At 38.8% G+C, this 22558-nt stretch overlaps 4 protein-coding genes across 4 annotated transcripts; 2 read left to right on the top strand and 2 right to left on the bottom strand.

The window, feature by feature from the left end:
- The first annotated feature begins 1388 nt into the window (after positions 1-1388).
- On the top strand, positions 1389-4150 carry LOC139120321 (sulfotransferase 1 family member D1-like). Its single transcript, XM_070684655.1, has 5 exons — positions 1389-1432; positions 1979-2183; positions 2651-2780; positions 3251-3345; positions 3979-4150. The coding sequence occupies exons 2-5, from the start codon at positions 2049-2051 to the stop codon at positions 4057-4059; spliced, it is 441 nt and encodes a 146-aa protein (XP_070540756.1). The 5' UTR covers positions 1389-1432; positions 1979-2048; the 3' UTR covers positions 4060-4150.
- Positions 4102-10483, top strand: LOC139149993 (adenosine receptor A1-like). Its single transcript, XM_070722132.1, has 2 exons — positions 4102-4156; positions 9945-10483. Exons 1-2 carry the CDS (start codon positions 4102-4104, stop codon positions 10481-10483), a joined length of 594 nt encoding a protein of 197 aa, XP_070578233.1.
- A 1651-nt stretch (positions 10484-12134) lies between these two features.
- On the bottom strand, positions 12135-13274 carry LOC139149984 (uncharacterized). Its single transcript, XM_070722121.1, has one exon. The coding sequence runs from the start codon at positions 13272-13274 to the stop codon at positions 12135-12137; it is 1140 nt and encodes a 379-aa protein (XP_070578222.1).
- A 155-nt stretch (positions 13275-13429) lies between these two features.
- LOC139149982 (uncharacterized) lies at positions 13430-16102 on the bottom strand. Its single transcript, XM_070722105.1, has one exon. It carries the CDS (start codon positions 16100-16102, stop codon positions 13430-13432), a length of 2673 nt encoding a protein of 890 aa, XP_070578206.1.
- Between the last annotated feature and the right edge of the window lie 6456 nt (positions 16103-22558).

Below are 22558 nucleotides of genomic sequence, written 5' to 3'. Positions count from 1 at the left end.
TATGGTTTGCCTCCATGGTCGACGACTTTTGCGTGATATTGTTGTATAACGCAGCCAAGCCAGTCACGGTTGAAAGTCTCTAGTAGCTAGTTTTGCTCTGCAACATTTTATCTCATTATTTGTCGACCGCCTATCCACTGCTTATGGCCGACCCTAGACGAAATAAAGTACAAACGAAAAATGGGTCACAGTGACGCTGTATTGTATAACCCTCGAGAGCTAAGTTCAAAGGTCACCTCCGAGTCCACTTCGGACTTTCAAGGCAAAGGTACTCCACAATGGCTGACAAGAGAAACGATTCGCCGTCTTTTTTAAGTCTCCCTCAGAAATTTGTCTCCGATGGCGTGACGTTCCCAGGGTATGTTCGGAAGGATCTGAAGGAAGCGATTGAAAAGTTTGAATGCAGAGACGATGACGTATATGTTGTGACGTATCCAAAATCAGGTAAACGTATAATTTTTTTGAGTCGCTATCCTTCATTGAATCACACAGGGTTGGAAACCTGCTTAGAGGCTAAAGCACTCGTACCAGTATTGTCAATAGCTATGCCTACACCTATGGGACGTGGCTGAAACCCAAGTTACGCGAATCGATTGGTGAGGAACAGCTTTATACAAAAGTATTGTACACCTCAGATACCAAAACGCTCATAGGCTGGTTAGTCTGAGTAATCAATAGCGTACTCGAATGTTGTACTAGAGTCTCTATCACACTCAATACCCTAATGTATGAACTAGAATCACACTGTCTTCTCTATACTCTCATTCTAATAAATGAATTACGTTCAACTCCATTCATTCATTAATGATGGATCAGCCAGAAGTGGCAGCTTTCTGGGTATTGCGAGTTGCCATTAGTGAGGATAGTTATGAGCGCGCGCGAAAAATGATTCTGATTTTGATGATAACTTGGACGAACCCGTCTGTCGTCTGTAGGCTGCTGAAGTGTCTGGCTAGACTGATTATCTACGAGCAATTGTTAAACCAGTATGACGTCGACGCAATAGCAATTATATAACGTGATTTGTGTGTCAACACAGTTAACCTTTGAGCGCCAAAGTCAATTTTTTTTCGCCTTAATAAAATATTTACCATTCAACTTCTTTTTATATTTTTGCCAAAATTAAAAAAAAATTATAGTCAATGAAATTGGTAAAATATTCCACTAAAATTTTGGTGGGAAAAATTCACAGCTCTCAAAGGGTTAAGGAAGAACTATGAGAACATGTATTTTGTTTACATGATTCAAATGATGAAATAAAAGCAAAAGTTGTACTGTTTCTATATTGCAAACTGTGTGAAGGTTACTAACAGACTCTCTGATTCGTTCAGGCACAACATGGGCTATAGAGATGGTATCATTGATCCTCAACAATGCTGATACAGAGTACACGGGTACCCGTTTTGGAATTGCGCACGGAATTCGCACAGAGGTAACTGAAATCCCACATCATGTGCCTAATGTCGAGGTTAGGGTGTATCCATGTGGACCGGCATCAAATTCCTTTTGTATTTTGTGTGAATCCACTGCTGTAAGAGGGAAACCGCGTATGCTTTCGCCACGTCTTTCTAGCCAACAGTTAATAGAATCTTGTTGAATGGACCATCTAAGTATGCTGGTTTTCACCATAAAATTGACCGATGACATTCATTTCACTCTTCAGTGATCAACCTCTGCTGAATCACTCTTTTGAAACAATTAACAAATCCGACAGCATAAATTTAACATACGACACTTATAGAGAATATGACTGATCGACACTGATAGTACGTTACCGTGCAAAAGATCAAATTAATCTATATCTATTTTAAAACGTATTTGCGTGTTAAAATACCACTTAAAATCGTATTAAATCCTTCTTCATGTCCTTAGTTGCGGATTTGTAATTTCGCATTAACGTTTACCGAAACAACTGGGAGATGGGACGGAGTAAACATGGTCATAGTCGTTTGCTGATTTTCGTTCCCTTTCATTACAGGATTAAATTCTTCTTTCTGATTATCTATCGACTTATATTTTGGCTGCTGCCAAAACATGCGCAGAAAACAATGATAAATTATCGAGCGACTCTCATGGCATCAGACGGAATGAAGTATTTGAATTCAGTGACGTCACCACGCCTAATCAAGTCCCATTTGCCGTGTAATTTCTTTCCAGGGGAAGCTCTGAAAAAGAAGTGTAAGGTAGTGCAGTGTTTTGAATGTCTTCAATATTCAAATGAACTTTGATTTCAGTTTTTTCACTGGTAACAAAGTCACTACCGTGTGGAAAGTGTAAGCGCTAAGCAAGGCAATGCCGGAGGAGTAGAAGTTTGTTGATAGTGCGCACAATTCCAAAATCTGGTACCGTTATGAAATCTTGTCTTTTTATCTTTGTTGAGTGCGCCAAAGAGATGGTCAGTTGGTATATCTGACTTGATGTTGTCAGCCTGGTTTAGTCCCTGTCCAAGAAACGCTGCTTGGTCGGCGCAGATGAAGTGGCCTCATCAATAATTGACACCAACAAAATATAGGTTGTCATTTCCACTGCTTATAACACTTCTGCAGCCATTACATAAACGGTGTAACTATTTGGATTTACTGGGCCTATTGTAGGGCGCGATTTTGCAATAGTCCATTGAGAAACACTATCTATATGTTGTATCTTTCAGATTGTATATGTTCTGAGGAATCCGAAAGACACATATGTATCATATTACTACTTCCACAAGAATAATTGGTTTCATGGTTACTACGACAAATCTTGGTCAGAATTCTACAAAGCGTGCGTCGACAAACAATGTAAGTTTGGCTTTCTATCAATCGCAGTAGTGTAAGATACAATGCACGTTTCCAACCTGAAAATAAAGTCCGTTATAGTCATATTTTTTGTACTTTCGAAATGGGAATTCGTGTAGATTTAAACAGTGGCAAGTATCGACAATATTCGCCACTAACAGATATAATGTATATAGCTCATTATTTAATTCCTTGCCTGCTGCTTCTCTTGCTTAAGCCATGTATCCCTAACGGGCTCGCTATATGTACAAAACGAAGTTCGGTTTCTACTGTGATATAACATTCACGAAAATAAAACTTTAATTCAGAACAAAAATACTTACACCTGTCTCTTCGTGTGTCCAGTCAGTATGCAAACATACACACTGATACAATATATTACTTCACTGACTCACATAATGGTGTCGGTAAAGCCTAAAATCTGCCAAATCATGAGCCCTTTACCAATCGCCTCAGTGTTCTTCTTTACGCAGTGCCGTATGGCGATTGGTTCGATCACGTGTTAGGATGGTGGAAGCACAAAGATGAGAAAAACTTTTGCTTCTTGAAATATGAAGACATGAAAAGAGTAAGTAGTGTCTTTGTGTCCAGAATATGAAATGGTTTCATTTTAATTTACCCCTGTAAAAATATACTGTAAACTATAGGTGTCATACTTCTTTTTCGCTAAGATGCAATGATGTCACACTTCGATCAAGGCTCACCAATTTAAGGCAACGGAGGTATTGTCCGAAACACATAGCGTCGAGGACCATCAAGTCGTACGGGGGACGAGGATATGAATGCCGTTATTTTGCAAATATTTTTATTGTACACCTTTAAGTCGCATTTTAGAAGATAGGTCTGAAGTATAGCTTTTTCAGAATGACCTGTCATACACTGCATAAGAGGGTGCAGACAAAGAACGTGTTCTGCGCGTCCTCTACGCTAAGTTTCAGCGCGTGCATTCACCGTAGCTTAGCAGAATATTATAATATCAGCCAAATTCAGCGCTTTTTACTTGTCATCGGTCACTATGTGCCATGAAATAGTGAATTTGCACTTCTCTTTCCCAGTGTTTTCATGACAATACCGTGAGATCAAAAGATAAATAGCGTCTCATAGCGCCAAAATTTACCGTACGATGAAACTCCACATGTTACTGACGTATAGACGTATATAATACATGATAAATCCACGATTTTGTATATTTTCTCACAAGAATTCCCGAGCTGCAGTGAAGACGTTGTCATCGTTTTTGGAGAAGGACTTATCAGCAGAGGAGACGACAAAAATTCTCTAACACTGTAGTTTTGAAAATATGAAGAAAAACCCAACCGTCAACATGTCTCTACACACTGGCGTATTTGACCTGAGGAGAGGTGCATTCATAAGAAGAGGTAATGGCATTTTAGAAACTTGATCATTTGTTTGCAAATTCATAAGCTAAGGAAATACTATCATCATTATTTGATGCGTCTGTATATTTCCATCTAGGATGCATTGTTGCATCATAGTAGTCTCAGCCAGTTATTTGCCATAAATTTTGACCATGCATCGTCTCGGAATTGTCAATTAGGGAGGGTATGTTAAACTGAACTTGTGGTAAAACAAAAGGTTGTTTCTTTTGAACTGTAGGTGTCGTCGGAGATTGGGAGAGCCACTTTACTGTGGCTGAAAATGCTGCATTCCAGGAGCTCTATTACAAGAAAATGAAAGGTTCCGGACTGACCTTTGACATGTGACGTCATACAGTCCCTTAGCCATCCTGTGGTAATCTGTACAATACAGCCATCCTTGTATCATATAACAGCCCATTTGCATAATAGTCGTTGATTTAAGTTTGTGAATGGATCTTACGACTGTCTATGTGGATGATTGTTTTATCTAAAAGACATCAACTTACGACGTATATTTTTTGTGATATTCATTGCTATCCATATTTTCTCTGTTTAGGTAAATCAATCAATCAATATCTTTCTTAGAGTAAACAATAAATGGTAGCCGTTTTCAATTTCAAATGTCAGGATTTTTTATTTCTCTCTCATCCAAAATGAAACCCCGATTGTCTTCTCAATTCTTGAAGGAAAATGATTATGCTGCTTTCATAATAATGAAATGTACATCTTTACTTAAAAGGCACAATCATACGTACTGGTTATCTATCTGTTGCTTGCATGCTTCAAGTTTCGATTGCTTTCATACATTAACTAGTTTCACAGGAGGTTTGGTCCTGTATTAACTCTGCTGAGTCATTCGTTTGCATTCTCAACTTCTAGCCCCCCTCGGCAGAATGACGAATAACTACAACGACACTTTTCATCCTAAATATTGAATCCATGCAATGACGACAGATTTATAAACATCAGCATACTGTGATTTAAATATTTATTAAAATTATGACAGGTTCTTGGTAAGAAATGATTAACAAAGCTTGCAGAATATGCAAGGAGGTAAGCAGACTCTGTCTTGGAGTGGCGGGTGGGGAGAAAATGTAGACAGACAGACACAGATAGACAGACACACACACAGACCAACCAGACAGACAGAGAGAGAGAGGCAGAGACAAAGAAGCAAAAGATAGACTCAGAGAAAACGGAGACGCTGAGTCATAGACCTAAGAACTTGTCACTTGAGCATTCCTGATCAGCGATGCCAAATATATGTCAATGATGAGAAAACTGTCCACTTTGTGCATTAATGATTTAAATTCACAAACGATAGACTCATTAGTGGCTATTAAAATGTATCAATATTGATACATATCACAGATTCTTTTTTATTTATTTCTTAGATTAATCGTAATAACTTCATTTCAATGAACTTTACGTGCCAGTCTTGTCATATGTTCTTTGTTTTGGATTTGGTTGTTTGTTTTCTATGATGACGTCTACAAGACCTTATCAAGGCTTCATTCTAAAATACGACTAAGGATTGTGCGAATTGAAAACTAAATACGATGATTTAAACTCCTCCAATCTCTCAGGTTGCTAAGGAGACGTACATCACAAACACACTAATGTGATTCAGCGATCATAACGGTCCAAGCGGAGACATTTCCTTGTTTTGATAAAATGGCGTAGCGATTTTTCTTCATGGAACTGTTGTTGTCAAAATGGATTTTCATCAATTATGACGTAATAAATAACACATGTACTCGTACTCTGCAGATATTTTTCGTTCCATTTCTGTACATGTCCTATTTAACTCTCGCAGGGTGAATTAAACAGCACCAGGCTCACATTGGACAAAATCATAACATCTGTCAGCAAAATAAATATTTGTAATTTCTAGGTTTAGTGGCACAGTTTTGTTTATTCTGTTTAATATAATTATGATTAAAATTGAATTATGCAAGCTCTTGTTTCAACTTGGTAAAGCTTCAGTTTGATTTCTAAGAAAACGCATATAAACTTTTATTATGTTTCACTGCAAGGTCATTTGTTTGTTTGTTTGTTCGTTTGTTCTCCAACTGGGGTCGATGCATTGGGCACCCTGTAGAAAAGGATACGAAGAAAAGTTTTAATTTGTTCTCAGACTGATAAACTGACGTCATCAGCTACTATTGAACAGTGGATCAGATCAGATCTCTTGGTAACGCAAACATCAATGGTATCCGGTGGTGAATTAGCAATTGGAGAAATGTTACATTACTCAGCCATGCTTTCCTGTTGAAATTGACATTTCTGTATCGTTAGGCACCATTATCATTGCTTATGCTTCGATGTCTTATCGCATGAATTGAACTCTAGAAACATGTTTATGCAATATATCCATCAATAGCAATTCATTTCTCGTCAAATCGATGTACCGCTGTACTAGAATACAGATAATTTACCTGTTTTGAATCACCAGCTTGTTTTGTGCATGACCATAATGAATTTATGTATGTGGCTATGTCATTATATCTACAAGGTTTTATTTCCTTTATCAAAGATCACAAATGTCATACTATTATGGCAAAGGTGTTAAATCGCACAAGAGAAACAGACGGCGTTAACTTATAAATGACACAGTTTGAGAAGTAGAACTGTTTTTACATCATCGTGAATTCATTTGTAGCTTTAATCTTTTCACATAACAGTCCATCTCTTAATCCTGTTTATGTTTCTTATTAGCAAATCCTCACAGCGATGACATACGAAAAGCCGATATGAATTATTTCCGATTTGCTGCAAAGCAAATGCAGTTATTTAGTCACTTATTTTTCACAACTGCTGTCGGCTATGAACATAGTTGTCAACAATATGTGGACTTGTCTTATAGAAAAGGGATGGGTCATAGTGGGGTCTTCTGTCACTGTCCATGCAGTGGTGGCGCTATATCAGACTGACACCGTTCTACTCGACCTCCATTTTGAGGTGGAATGCACCCTGTAGACATTTCTGACGTGCAGATTTTGAAATTCGGTCTATTTTGCATCATTTGTCCCAATGTTGTCCCGATATTCTTGATCATGTATAAAAGAGAATGCTTTAAATAATCGTATTGAGAGAAAACTTAAGCTTATCAAGAATCTTTATCGAGGTGCGTATTATCTTGAAGCTGACGGGAATTGTATCAAAGTAGTTAATATAGTTCCTGGATTGTTTTATTTATTGAGCCAACTAGCAAAAAGAGCTCTCTTCATTCCGATGTTGATGTGGAGATGGCAGCCCTCATGTGACAAGCAAATCAATATTGAAGGCAATGATTAAACAAGGGATATGGATTGCTTGCACGTGGATACACATTGAAGCAGGTTTTATAGTAACACATTTCCAACAAGAAAATGACGGAAAATGGAAGCCCATTTCGACTCATCGTTGGCTGGCAGAGAAAACTCAACGCTGGAGAAAGTTGCTAGCGTCATCTATATCGTCTTGGCTGTTTTTATTGTTCCGGTTAATTTCATAGTTATAGGAACCGTGGTTTCGTTGAAATCGTTGCGTGTTCCAACTAACTGGTTCGTCTGTAGTCTGTCCGTGGCAGATCTGTTCATCGGAGCCGTGATCATTCCATTTGATATAATTTGCATTTTTGATCCACACATTTCGACGTCTAAAGTGTTCTGTATGATCGGTCTGTCTTTATCAAACTCAGTGGGCATCGCATCCATCGTAAACCTAATAGGTAAGTTACAGGCCTTTCCATTATGTTATGGGTCTGATGTCAATTATGCAGCTTTGTATTACCACATTATAGATTAGGTAGGTGAGCTCACCATTCTGTTCATTTTATGATTTTGACAATCGGTATTGAACTGTATGTACATCCTCTTCCTTGGTTTTAATCTGCTTAAATATGTGCTGCAATTGTAAGAAAACAAGTGCGGTATACACAGTTATCTTAAGATACTTGGTCTTCATGATGGTGGCGATGACAACAGCTCGAAACTTAGCTTCACTGACAATATATCCAACAATTTCAAAGAATATACTGTAAATAATGTCAATTATTGAAGCCTCCATTGTGCCAAACCTGTCTTTCATGTTATCTGTGCTTTCAATCCTAAGTTATTTTCAAAAGTCTTTCATAGAAATCCAACATAAGGACAAGTGTGTCGGTTTGCAAAATGAAGCTATGTATACAATATAATGTACAGCTGAGGAGTCACGTGAAAGACATATATACAAATATTTTGGCGCCAAAGTATTTAATGTTTAATAATTGAGATGCCAACTTCCAAACGGATTAGTGTCAGCAGGCTTAAATTATTAACCAGCTACATGGAACCAAAACATATTCCCAAATTTTAGGATGACCTGTGACCTACTTTCGTTTGTCTCGCAACTTAAAGGGGCACAATTCTAGTGCTAAGTTGAATGAGGCACGTTGTAAGGTTTTCACTTTAATGACTACTTGACCTCATTAATCATGGGTATACCTATATCTAGAACACGATTGGAACTAATTTGGGATAATTGGATCTTCATATTTTTCAAATTTCTCAAAAGTGTTAGGTGCCCTATAGCTGCATGTTGCTAAATTGCAAATAACTCATAAAAACAAGTGTGTAACTTGAAAAGTAGATTAGGTTACATTTCAGACTAAATCGACATTACTTAACCATCCAATTATCCCAAATTAGTTCCAATCGTGTTCTAGGCTAACCGGTAGCGCTAGAAGTTGTTTTTCTTGCACATGGACATGTTTGTTCCTACATATATTCTTAAATTTTGAAATGACCTTTTGTGCTACTTAACCTACAGGTGTCGTATCATCCAAAACAGTTGCAGCTTTTGTATTAATATATAAGTGGCACAAGTTTTCCAGCTAAAATTTATGACAATGATCATTAAGTCTCCCCATTAATTATTCTTCAGTTGCCTCATTAGTTATAACATATATAGTGCAATGCTATCCAACAGCACTCATAGATTTGCTTTAGATAAACAACATGGACGAGGACATGTATGATACCGACTTTTTTCCCGAAGTTTGGGATGACCTTCGATAACCTTTGACCCAGTGTCAGGTATCTCATCAACAGCAATCGGTGAAGCTCGTATTTTTTTCCTTTTGGTTTTTTAGCAAAACATCATAGACCTGTTACTATGCTACAGACACTTTAGTTTTTTTTTAATTTGGTTCTCATATTATCTCACTTGCTTAGGCCTCCGTCAAAGCTGCTTGCAACTTTAATCCATATTTGAAATTCCAACTGGAAAAGACCAATCAGGCTCAACAACCTTAGCTTATTAACCTGCTTTAGCTCAACGAAATTCATTGATCTTGGCAAAGAAAAAATTCTTGAAACGTCACAACAAATTAATTGCCACTTCTCTAGCTGTCATTCCAAGCTGATAGACAGCGCCTGATTGGATGCATTTAACACGATTGGAACTAATTTGGGATAATTGGATCTTCATATTTTACAAATTTCTCAAAAGTGTTAGGTGCCCTATAGCTGAATGTTGCAATATACCTAATAAAAACGAGTGTGTTACTTAAAAAGAAAAGCAGGGGAGCTCACATTTGTAGATTAAACCGACATTACTTCATCATCCAATTATCCCGAATTAGTTCCAATCGTGAAATTATAAAAATTTCCTCACATTTTTTTACAAAACCGTGACGAAAAAATGTTTGAAGAAATGACAGAGGGCTATGTGACTCACATATATTCACATCAAATTCTTGTTCCATAATTCTCAACTATTCAATGGTCTGTTCTAATGGTTTTCTACTTCTTTTTTCCACCACAAGGTTTGACAGTAGACCGTTGCGTGGCGATTAAATGGCCTCTAAGATACCAATCAATTGTCACTGGAAAGTTCACGGCCATAATCATCGCCACCCAGTGGATCTTTGCCGTTCTTTACGGTTTTGCGCCAGCTATGGGCTGGAACAACATCGATGACGAAACTGAATTGATTCGTTGCGAACCGGTTCTCATCACAACGGTCGAATACAGCATGGTTGTAATATTCGTAGTGATTATTCCGACCTTGACCTTCGTCTCCGTGATTTTCTGCATCACTCTGGCCGCTGCTAACCGACAAATGAAGAGAATAGAAGCAACAACAGTCTCCGCTGACCAGATTGAACCGAACAGTAATCGCAACCAGCGCAAAAACGTTCGAATAACGAAAACTTTATTCGTGTTGGTCATAATCACCTACATATTTGGCTCCCTATTTTGGCTGCCCTTTGCTATCGTCTGTGAGATACGCAAAATAGCATTTCACTGGGATAACTTGGATGAAGATGCATCGCTCGCACATATCACCTCCATCTCCACCTAAGCATTTTTGCTTACCTGTCCGCCTTGATTAACCCTATTGTGTACTCGTATGGAAACAGAGACCTAAAACGCGCCATCAGGAGAAAATTGTGGAAATTATACTGCTGTAAACGGCAGAACTCTACACAGACAGTCTCTGTTCAAATGGACGGACTGCCTACGAACACTGCAGAAAGTCCAACTTGTATCGATGTCAGCATAGCCGCGTCTGGTGTCGCCGGTGATATTTCAGAGACCGTTGATAAGGAGGTACAGAGTTGTAGCCCTGAAAACGAATAACCTCATTTACCATGTTTGTTACCAAAATATGTTAACAGATGTCACTTACACAGAACGATTGTTTGAATGTACGTATTATGCATATATTTTTGTATCATATACTTATGGATGGATTGGAGGGAGGGAGAGAAGGGAAAGCTTGCGTGTTTCGACGGAAAACGTCGCTAATTCTGTAAAAGTTGATAATTAACGAGCTTTGCGAAGCAGGTCATGGCACTCTGTGCAATGTGATATTCGTACAGGTGGACGTGCCTAGAAACCTTTGAGGGCAGTGACGAGTCATTTCAGAGAAATCTACAGCTAAGTATGTCACGGTGAACGGATATTGTGGTTGTAATTACTTAAAGTCACCTCTATTTCAAAATAGGGACAAATTATGTAGGGCAATTTCAAAAGTTCTGAATTTTGTTATTGTGTCATCTACAAATGAGATTACATATATATATATTTATAACACGCCACATGCTCATTCCCTGTCGCGATTCGCCAGAATACGTCACGTGACGAGAAAATAGATACGTCTAGTCCCCACCGGATCGACAAAAGTGACGTCAGAGAGCATTTTTTGAAAAGCTATTTCCCTAGGGAAATAGTTTTGACCAAATTTGAAAAAGTGCCTAGTCACGTGACCGCAGTGTCGTCTGCAGCTTTGCAACAATGGCGGGTGACTAGAACGTGATGTGCGTCCGGGATAGGTGACGACACATTCTCTAAAACAGATTTTTCAACATTTTCCAACATTCCAACAGCGTAGGAACTTGAACAGCTTATCGAAAATATTAAAGTGCAACTGTTGTGAAGTCAGTTAAGTTTCGGCAGAGCATCACAGGTTAGCAGTTGAGGGCAGCGTAGTGAATCACGTGACAAAAGTTGATAATGCAGCAACAACTTTAATTCACTTAGAAAGAACTCCTACACATTACAGTTAGTACACTGTCTTGTTTGGCACAGACAAAAATCTATGTGCAGTTGACATCTTTGAGAATCGGCAGAGTCAAATATTTCTACTTCCAGGAGTTCCAATCTCATATCCAGTTGTATAGTTTGTTTTCTTGTATTGTGACAAAACCATCTTTATCGTATTCACAATCAAAATAGAGAAAACTAGACAAGAAATTAGAAAAGACTTATACTGATGCAAATGATCTAAATGAGCATGCAAATTTTGTGCATGTCATTAGAAAAGAGTCAAAGTTCAGGCGCATAGAAGTTACACAGAGTTCATGAATATTTACAAGTTTAGCTACTCAGAGCCAACTTTAATGAGTTTTCACAATACTATCTACACTGGAAATGTCCACACAAGATTCTATCGTGGAGATTCCGCGACACTCCCTGGGCAAGAAATTGTCCGCACAACTAATATTTGTTTATCATTGGCTAAGTTGTTGGGCAAGTCTTTTGTTTGCTTCGATTGCAGCTCGTCTTGAAGGGCGTCGTTGAATTCCTGGTTTAGTTGATTTCGTTTCATCGGCTTGAACAGTTTGCAGGTCACAATCTTCCTGAGTTAAGGTCTCTGGACATTCTATAGGATACAGTAGATTCACAGGTCGATTGATGCATTTCCTGGACGGCAGAATTACCCTTGCAGCTCGACATTCTCCATCTCTACTTTGAATCAGATCATGAACTTTCCCCAAGTTCCATGATCCACGAGGCAAATTGTCCTTGACAATCACAACATCGCCAGTCTTAGGTTGAGAAGGAGCTTGAATTCTTGGTGCACTTAAATGTCTCTGGCTTCTCTCCCTCAAATTGAGTATGTAACTATCTCTCCACCTGTTCCAGAATCCGTTGAGAAGTCGTTGACCTTTCTTCCAGGTTTGTAAGAGTTTCTCAGCAGATGACATTCTGGGTTTGTACTCTAGGTCAGGATCATCAGAGTCAGGCTCAGCATCGGGCATTCCAGTCTTCGGATTAAGAGTTAGGAAATCTGCTGGAGTCAAGGTTATTGATGAGTTGATATCATCATCCACGTAAACCAGTGGGCGAGTGTTCACTACAGCTTCTGCTTCAATCATTAGAGTATGAAGTTGGTCGTACGTGAGACATGCTTTTCCTATAGCTTTCCGTAGGCACTTCTTAACACATCCAACAAGTCTCTCATAAAATCCTCCCATCCATGGAGCAAGTTCAACGATGAATTGCCATTTGATGCCTTGATCAGTCATGTACTTTCTGACACCACGGTCCATGATGACATTCATCCATACTTTGTCCAGGACAGACTTTGCTAGTTTGAACTGAGGAGCGTTGTCAGAAATTATTTGCTCAGGGGTTCCACGGCGAGCAATAAATCTCCGTAAACACAGGAGAAATTGCTCTGCTGACATGTCCTTTATCAGTTCAAGATGAATTGCTCGCACAGCTAAACAAGTGTACAAGCAGATCCAAACTTTCTTTGTACCCGAAGTTTCTTTGATGAACAAAGGTCCAAAGTAGTCAAGTCCAGTATATGTAAACGGCGGTGATTGAGTCACTCTCTTCCTTGGCAATGGTGCCATAGCCGGCATCTTATATGGACCGCCTTCAGCTCGTCGACAAACTCTACAGTCATGGAGGATTCTTCTCACTTGTGAGCGACCTTGAGGGATCCAGTACTCGTGGCGAGTCTGAGCCAATGTCTGTGAAGTTCCTGAATGAAGAAGCTTTTGATGATAGCTCTCAATCACAAGTTGGTGAAGTGGTCCCTCGTAGCGAGCAGTTTTGGGCGAAGAGCACCTTCAGAAAGTTCGGAATTTATGAGTCTTCCATGGCACCGAAGTAGCCCTTTATCATCTAGTTGTATGCCTAGCTGATACTTCAGGTTGTGTTTTCTATTTCTTCTTATGGCTTCAAAAACGTCAGGAAAGTTTCTTCTCTGTACATGAAGTTCCCAAAGGAGTTTTGCCTGTGCGATTTCCTTTACAGTTAAGGGGCCTTCTTCAGAATGCTGTCTCCTCAGTTTCTTTATGAATCGACTAGCCAGAGCAGTAACCCTAAGAAGCTTTATCAGTGATGAGAATTTCTTGTCATCGATGCCAAAGGGGCTAGTTGAGCTGCAGTCTTCCCCTGACAACAGACCTGTTTCATATAGTATTCTTGTTCTTTCTTCTGATTTGATAGTTTGCAACAGTTCTTTGTTGACTTCGGATACATTCCAAGTGGGCCAAGTGTCTTCAGGATTACTCAACCAATTCGGACCATGCCACCATTTTACCGAATTTTCAAGTTCATCATAGGATATTCCTCTTGTTGCTATGTCAGCAGGGTTATCCTTAGTGTCAACATATCGAAATTGGATGCAAGAGTTGGATTTAATTTCCTTCAGTCTGTTTTCCACAAACACAGTAAGAGGCTTCTTACTTGTCATCCATTTTAGCACGCACTGAGAGTCTGTCCACAACATTTTGTTTGCAATCGGAAGTGAAAGTTCCTTCTCTACAAAGTTGAGGGCTCGTACACCAATGAGTACGGCAAGTAATTCAAGTCTTGGTACACTTATTTTCTTCATAGGTGCAAGACGGGTCTTGGAGAACAGTAGATTGACCTGACATGATTCCCCTTTCAGGTGACGCAAGTAGACAGCTGTCGAATAAGCACGAGTAGAGGCATCACTGAAGCACATCAGTTGATATTTTACTTGTGTAGTCTCTTCGCCAGTCCCTATGAATCTTGGGAAACTGTGAGAAGGAATGAGTTGCAGTTGTTCAGCAATGTACTTCCACTGGCTTAGACTTTCTTCGTCAAGTCTTCCATCCCAGTTCAGTTCTGCTTTCCACAGTGATTGTAGAAAAAGCTTTGCATTCAGTGTTACTGGAGTGAAGAATCCGAGGGGGTCGAAGATTGAGGAAATAGACTGCAGTGCTTCTCGCTTTGTAGACACTACTAACAGCTTCTCTATTTCAGGACCAGGTACAGTCATTGTGTCTTCTTTCACATGCCAGTTCGATCCTAGGACTTTAATCTTGTCACCTCTCGATTGATCATGCTCTGGTATACGGTTCAATAGTAACTCTGAGTTGGATGTCCACTCACGTAAATTCATGGAAGCATTTGAGAAGATCTTCTTTGCTTCAGTGTAGAAGTTGTAAGCGGATTGTGGAGCATCAGTTCCGGTAATTACATTATCCACATAGATATTGTCTCTTATCTTCTGTGCGGTCTCACTTCCATCTTTCTTTAAGTGATGGTCCAATGTGGCGGCCAGAAGAAAAGGACTTGAAATCACACCAAACGGGATGCGGCAGAATCTGTAGATTTGAAGGTTACCATCTACCCGTGGAATTTTACAGTCCTTTAACCAGAAAAATCTAGTAACATCTTTATCAGGCGCTTGAAGTCCCACTTGTAGAAAGGCTTTCTCAATGTCCGCTACCATGGCAACTTTGTTCAGTCTGAAACGTAGTAATAGTCCACATAAATCTTTCAGCATGACAGGTCCTCGGTAGAGACATTCATTGAGATTCTTAGAGTCCTTCGTTACTTTGGCAGAGGCATCATACACTATTCTTACTTTTGTGCTTGTCTTCATGGGATTAATCACAGCATGATGTGGTATATAGTGTTTTTTGTGTCCTACTTCAGATGCGTCTGTCAATTGCTCTATTATCTCTCTTCTTCTCTGTTCTTCAATAATGGCATCGTATTTTTCTAGAAGATCTGGGTTCTTGGACAGTTTCTGGACCAATGTCTTTAAACGCCCATAGGCAAGTTCACGATTTTCAGGTAAGTCAGGCTGTTCCTCTTTCCAAGGCCACTTGACATGGTATCTTCCATTTTCAAATTTCACAGTTTCATTGAAGTGTTCGAGTGCTCTGTCATCATCCGATTCTTCATAAGAGTCTCTTATCCCGATTGTTTCCATACTCCAGAAGTCTGCAAGATTTGGCGTTACGTTAAGTGAAGAATCAGGACTGGTGTACATAGGAGTCGTACTGCCAAGTTGACTACCAAGTGTGAGTATTAACATACTTGGCTCGTTTGCTGGTTCAGGATTACCTGGTGTTCTTCCAGTAAGTATCCATCCAAGTTTGGAACCAAGTAAATGAAGGCCAGGCTGGACTTCAACTATCTGTGGCAGGATCAGATCCAAATAGTAGTCGTTACCAATAAGTAGTTCAATAGTGGAAGTTTCAGTTTCCTGAGGTAGTGAATCAGCCAAAGGGATATCTTTCCACAAAATGTCCCAGTTCTGAAATGTCTCAGTGTTAATTGGCATTCGGTGTAAAGTTCCAGTGATTTGTGGCACGATGTTTACAGTGACAGTCATAACAGAACCATTTCGAAGACAAATGTCCAATGTAGTCACTGGAGATTTGATCACTTTTGAGTTTTGAGTTCCAAATGTGACAATAGACATCTCTTCGACAATTCCAGTTTTCAGTCTTAGTTTTTTCTTGCAAGAATGTCTGTGATGTATGATCTGTGACTTCCGGAATCAAACAGGATACGAACAGACTGTTTCAATGAAGAGTCTGGATTTTTGATCATAGTAGTGGCAGTTTGCATGAGAACAATTTCTCCGGAAGCCATTAGAGCCTTTTCTGTATTGGGTTCAGCATCTTTAGGAAGTCCTTGAGTGAGGAGAGTGTTCTCTTTCCTTGTAGATGGGAACTTTTTAGGACAAAGACTGCTATGGTGATTCTTTCTTTGACGACAGAAAAAACATGGCTTATTGACAACACAGTCTTTCAATCGATGTCCTTTCTTTAGGCAGATATAACACTGACCTTTGACCTTTTCTTTTCTTGCTTCAACAGTTGAATACTTCGTGCATTCATCACTCCATGGTGTTGTTCACAGAAATGACAACGTTTCTTAGGATTTAGCTTTTCACTGGCTTGATGAGTTGGTCCCCTCTCACCAATAACCAAGGCTTGAGCAGATGATACCGATGATTCTGCGTACAACTTGGATGCTGATGGTGACTTCTTAGGGTTGCTTTGTCCTTTGTGGAAGGAAAGTTGTGTGATGTATGTCTATCAGTTGCTTCGGCAGCCATGACATACCGTTCAAGGAGTTCTCTGAGTTTACATACTGTCCATTTCTCTCTAGACCCCTTTTGCAGCTCGAGCTGGAACAGTACCTCTTTGGGAAGTTTAGACGTGATGATAGAAACAAAAATGTCCTGATTAACATCCTGTCCAATGGCCTCTAAACTTCTTAAGTGTTTTTCAATACCATCGTATAGTGTTCGTAGACTGCCTGCTTGATTTGCAGATACTGGCAGGCTGATCAATTTCGAGTAGTGTGCATTAATTACAGTTTGATTATCTCCAAACCTCTCACAAAGTAATCTCACGGCCACATCATAGTTCTCATTTGAAGGGGTCATACCTGATATAGCGTTCAGTGCATCACCATGAAGTTTACTCCTCAGATAGTTGAACTTCTCTATTCGTGACAGATGAGAGTTCTGATGTATAGTACACTCAAAAGAGTCCCAGAATTCTTTCCATGCAAGCACATCACCACTAAATGATACCAAATCAAGTTTAGGCAGTTTCACGGAGACTGGAGATGGAACAGCAGATTCAGATTGCAATTCACCAGATGGATACGAGTGCCGCTCAAGTTGTTGTTCTTGGGCTTCCAGTAGTTTCTGAGTTTGAAACTGAGTCTGCATTTGAATTTCGACCAGTCTTTCCATCTGTTTGGGCTAGACTAGATTGTACAGTCATTTGCTTTACTTGAATACTGTTCTCTAATGCCGTTAATTCACCGACACAGTCTCCCACAGCAGCCATAAGGTCAGTTATTTTGACCTCTTCATCGTCAAGTTTTTCTTTTTCTTCTAAGTTTTTAGTTTCTTCAACCAATAAGGATAATCTCACAGTGGCATCTTCAAACTTCTCAACATAGTCTTTCAGTTTAGTTTTTGTTGCATTAATTTTCCATACTTGAATATCCTCATCTTCATTTTTTGAACTTTTCAATCTGGCGTCTGCTTTCAATAGTTCTCGTTCAAGTAGAATTTTATGCCTAGTTCTCAGTAATTTCAAGTTGGGGAGTGACATCTTTAAAGTTTCTAAAGTCAGTGAAGTTTAGTTGAAAGTTGATGGAACTCACCACTTGATGAAAGTTCTTGCAGTTTCTTCTGCGTTGAAAAACTCTAGTTTCTTCACTGTTGCTTCTACAGTTGTTCACCCAGTCTTCACGGGTAGAGTCTTCAGTATATCCTCTTAAGTTGGAGCCCAAAGTTGTGGTAGTGTTCTTCTTAAGTCTTCTCCTCTTCCAGATCAGTCCCTTCCAGATCAGTTCCCTTCAGTTCCGTTCCGTTCAGTCCAGTCCACCTCCGTAGTTTCTGTGATGTCCACCAGTTTCTTCACACTAGTTCAGTCCACCAGTTCCATTCGCACCAGTTCAGTCCACCAGTTCCGTTCCCGGGTTTCGGCACCAGATGTTGTGAAGTCAGTTAAGTTTTGGCAGCATCACAGGTCAGCAGTTGAGGGCAGCGTAGTGAATCACGTGACAAAAGTTGATAATGCAGCAACAACTTTAATTCACTTAGAAAGAACTCCTAAACATTATAGTCAGTACACTGTCTTGTTTGGCACAGACAAAAATCTATGTGCAGTTGACATCTTTGAGAATCGGCAGAGACAAATATTTCTACTTCCAGGAGTTCCAATCTCATATCCAGTTGTATAGTTTGTTTTCTTGTATTGTGACAAAACAGTCTTTATCGTATTCACAATCAAAAATAGAGAAAACTAGACAAGAAATTAGAAAAGACTTATACTGATGCAAATGATCTAAATGAGCATGCAAATTTTGTGCATGTCATTAGAAAAGAGTCAAAGTTCAGGCGCATAGAAGTTACACAGAGTTCATGAATATTTACAAGTTTAGTTAATCAGAGCCAACTTTAATGAGTTTTCACAATACTATCTACACTGGAAATGTCCACACAAGATTCTATCGTGGAGATTCCGCGACAGCAACTAAGGATGTCACTAGGTATGTTTAGAATATTTTTTGAAAGAAAGTGGTACCACGTACAACTGAAACCGCTGTGGAAACATCGCCCAGTAAACTTTTCGCAGTGGATTGTTGCGGTGCAAAATATCAAAACACATTAAAAACTATATAACAATACAACATGAGCATGTGGTGTGTTATAAAACACCTATTGCCTGGTCTTGAGGGCTATAGCGCCCGTGTATTACCCCTCGTGGCCGTGTGTTACCAGAAACACATCGCTATACCCCTCGGCCTACGGCCTCGGGGAATAGCGATGTGTTTCTGGTAACACACGGCCCCTCGGGGTAATAGACGGGCGCTACAGCCCTCATGACCAGGCAATAGGTGTTTACTACATACAGTGTTGTAACACTGACCTAATAGATTCCGCATTGCAGCTACAACATACCTCTTTATGATGTTAACGGAACTGAGTGCAAGTGCACGAATTTTAGTAACAAGACGACGGGTATTTTTCTATTCTCTGGTATTTTCTGTTATTTGGAGTAAACATGACACCAGTTATCGGAACTTCCTACACAATCGTATAACAAGAACTTAGAAGTTAAAATCTCAATAACTAAATAACAACATCCAGTGAAGTCTGTTGATGTGGATGATTGTGAAGTGTTTTCAAGGTTTAGATCTCTCTCTCTCTCTCTCTCTCTCTCTCTCTCTCTCTCTCTCTCTCATTAAAAATATCTTATGAGATTTTCTCTTCCGGTGTGAAGAATTTAATGACTTGCGAAAAGAATATCAAACATTTGGACAGATACTGAGTGAAATATTGGGAAAGTGCCATCACAATGCCATAGGGTGACAATGTTTTGGGCAGTTTACCTTGAATAATACTTGTGGGGAAGCCCTAAGGTGGATTAATGTATTAAATTTCACCAATACCAGTCAGTGATGGCAGTTCTCCGTGTATAAAAACAACCCCTGTTCACTAATTCTGAGCAGGTAGATTCAAGATGGACGACCTGTTTCTCTCAACGACAATGGCTTTGGCACAAGTTACAGTCACAAAATGTTGTTTCATTTTTTAAAGATTATAATCATTATATATTAAATGCTACAGATAACAATCATTACACTGTGTCATATCATTGGATAAGCATCGTCACATTTCTCAATTCATTAAACACGTGACTTATATAAAGTTCACTATACTAGTCTATAACTAGTGGAAAAGACACAATTCAGATTTTAATTTCGTTTTTAATTCTTCTGAAATTTTGGTATATGGATTTCATAAATATTTTGATGAGTGTACCTGGTATGCCTGAAAGCCGCAAATAAGGCCGAGAGTGTCATATGATAAAGAAATGCGATTTATTCTAAAAAAACAGTTATCAATCATATTTTGGGATCTCGTTTATGTAAACAACATTGCAACATTTAAGCTTGCTTACGCTCTCGAAATTTAAACTGTAAATTAACCAGTAAGTTAATATAAGTGTAATGAAGAGTATTGCCTTAATTGTATAGCTTACATCCAAAGTCAGCTGCATGTATGCAATGCCACAACTGTCAACGTATTGTGTCTCATTCTGAAAATAACGGCCAAAACCTTTTTTTTTCAAAAAAGTCTCAAAGTCCATTTCATTATTCCATAAATAGATCTCGCTCAATAATTAACACGGTTCACTTGATTCTAATCCCGACGCTGTTTCTATGCAAACAATATTCATAGTTGCAAATGATGATGGCATCGATATATTCTTTGAGAGTTGACATGACAGCAAATGCTTAACAAATAGACTAAACATCTAATGACATGTTCCACTCAGTAAATTCAAGGATCTATAGGTTGTCGTCTGAGAGTAGGCATCCATGGAGAGATTTCAATATTCCATATCTCCCATTCAAGGTCTAACAGGTACTTCATAGGTAATTAACGCGTGGCTAATATATTTGAGAATGTGGGCAGTTTCAAACTGATATCGCCTCACGTGACCAGAAGCGCGACACCCGATAAGCAAACGATGCCAGACAGCCGCGCAGTTATAACGAATTTGTGTAGTACTGACACTTTCTTTAAAAAGTTATCATAAGTTTGTTTCATACAAATCTCATATTTGAAGCTACTTGTATCGCAAAAATACACTGCATTTCTTAAAACAATCCTTTATTGTTGAATGTTAACAACATGAAATTTTCCATAGCATCGACGATATTAGTGCGATATAATTGTGTGCAAACTTTCAACCATTCTCTTTCAATGCAAGGAATAACAATCGGGGTCACCGTCCAACTTTTGGTTTTAGAGAAACGAATTACCCAATATTTACCGATATTTGAAATTCAAAATGGCTGCCACCCCAGTCTTAACTCTATGGTTACGATATAAAATCACGAGTTAAAACTAAGCCGGTGAAAACTTGACTTACTGTAAAGCCTAAAAATAATCCCCCACAAGTGGTTTGTCGAACCCGAATTGAAAAGTTTGAGAGTAATAATGTCAGTCCCCGATGCACCTTCTACCTTAAGTCAACACTATCGTTACTGTTTCTCATTGTTTAAAAAACTCAAAAAATCGCCGTGGGAAGTTTAAGATTAGAGTAGTGTAAATTTAGTCCAGTCAAAATAGGGTTTGACCCACCACAAATTGCAACAGAATTTTTTTCTTCAGAATGCATTTCAAAAAGGTACCCAGAACAACATATTAAAAGTTTACTCGAATCCACCTTGGGGAAATATGTCTAATTTGCATAAATCAAATATGGCGGCCAACCATCCGACAAAATAACATAATTGGCCATATATCACATGTTAAACAAACTATTTCAGTGATTTCAAAGTCCGACACTATTATTTGCTCAGGGAATCATTTTAGAGGTATAATGTTTCATATAGGCACTTTATTAATTTGCATAATTCCAATATGGCGGCCAACATTCCTACAAAAGATATTTTCGGTCATATACCACGTATTAAACAAGCTATTTCAGTGATTTTAAAGTTAAAAGTATATTTCTTAGGCATGGACAAATGATTTTCGAGATGCAATGATTTGCATAGGTAATTTGTTAATTTGCGTAAATCCAATATGGTGGCCAACATTCCTACAAAGGGCATTGTCGGTCATATACCACGCATTAAACAAGCTATTTCAGTGATTTTAAACTTTTATATTTTTCTTTGGGTATGAAGAAACACTTTTAGTGGTTCAATTTTTACAAAGAGCCTTTGATAATTTGCATAAATAAATATGGCTGCCATATTATGCCCCATGGCTTAATAGCTTCTAATATAAATAAGGGTTTGGTATAGTGTTTAGCACTAGGAAACTATCAACATTCATTTTTAGCTCATATTTGGTATTGATATAAATACCAAAAAGAGCTTATATGGTGAGTCGATGGCGTCTGTATGTCTGTATGTATGTATGTAGGTATGTATGTGCGGATGTATGTCCGTCACACGCAAAGGCTCCCATACCGCCAAAGCTACCATCTCAGTATTTGGTGTACAGGTAGATGTAGGGGTTGAGATGTGACGTTGTTTCAGTGTCAAAATATGCAAATGAGGTAAGAAAAAGGGGAAATCCTGCAAATGTGAAGAGTAGTGGCAATAACTGAAACAGCGCACACATCTGAGTAAGAGGTTTTTGACCTTTAACCTATTTGTATGCAGGGTACCTATTATGTGTGGGAGTGGTGGCAGTAACTGAAACAGCTTATTAGTCATTTCCTGTCATTGTTTATGAACTGTGACATATTAACAGACCTGCTCAAACCATGGATGTCTATTTTTGTACATCCATGGTTGAAACATTCTCTGCTATGCATGTTGCTAAAGTTGACCTCCAGTACCTAAAGTTTCAGACGTTATTTACTTTTGTCATTCTTGT

The sequence above is a fragment of the Ptychodera flava genome, chromosome 2, assembly GCF_041260155.1.
Source record: "Ptychodera flava strain L36383 chromosome 2, AS_Pfla_20210202, whole genome shotgun sequence".
Taxonomy (NCBI): Eukaryota; Metazoa; Hemichordata; class Enteropneusta; family Ptychoderidae; genus Ptychodera; species Ptychodera flava.
This window is presented reverse-complemented; position numbering and strand designations above follow the sequence as displayed.

Excerpts from the sequence above, each read along its gene's own strand:
- LOC139120321 (XM_070684655.1), top strand. The coding sequence starts at position 2,049 with ATGATAAATTATCGAGCGACTCTCATGGCATCAGACGGAATGAAGTAT. Across the intron at positions 2,184-2,650 it reads CTCTGAAAAAGAAGTGTAAG|ATTGTATATGTTCTGAGGAA; the intron begins GTAGTGCAGTGT and ends TGTATCTTTCAG. Across the intron at positions 2,781-3,250 it reads AGCGTGCGTCGACAAACAAT|TGCCGTATGGCGATTGGTTC; the intron begins GTAAGTTTGGCT and ends TTCTTTACGCAG.
- LOC139149993 (XM_070722132.1), top strand. The coding sequence starts at position 4,102 with ATGTCTCTACACACTGGCGTATTTGACCTGAGGAGAGGTGCATTCATA. Across the intron at positions 4,157-9,944 it reads AGGTGCATTCATAAGAAGAG|GTTTGACAGTAGACCGTTGC; the intron begins GTAATGGCATTT and ends TTCCACCACAAG.
- LOC139149984 (XM_070722121.1), bottom strand. The coding sequence starts at position 13,274 with ATGCCGGCTATGGCACCATTGCCAAGGAAGAGAGTGACTCAATCACCG.
- LOC139149982 (XM_070722105.1), bottom strand. The coding sequence starts at position 16,102 with ATGTCTATTGTCACATTTGGAACTCAAAACTCAAAAGTGATCAAATCT.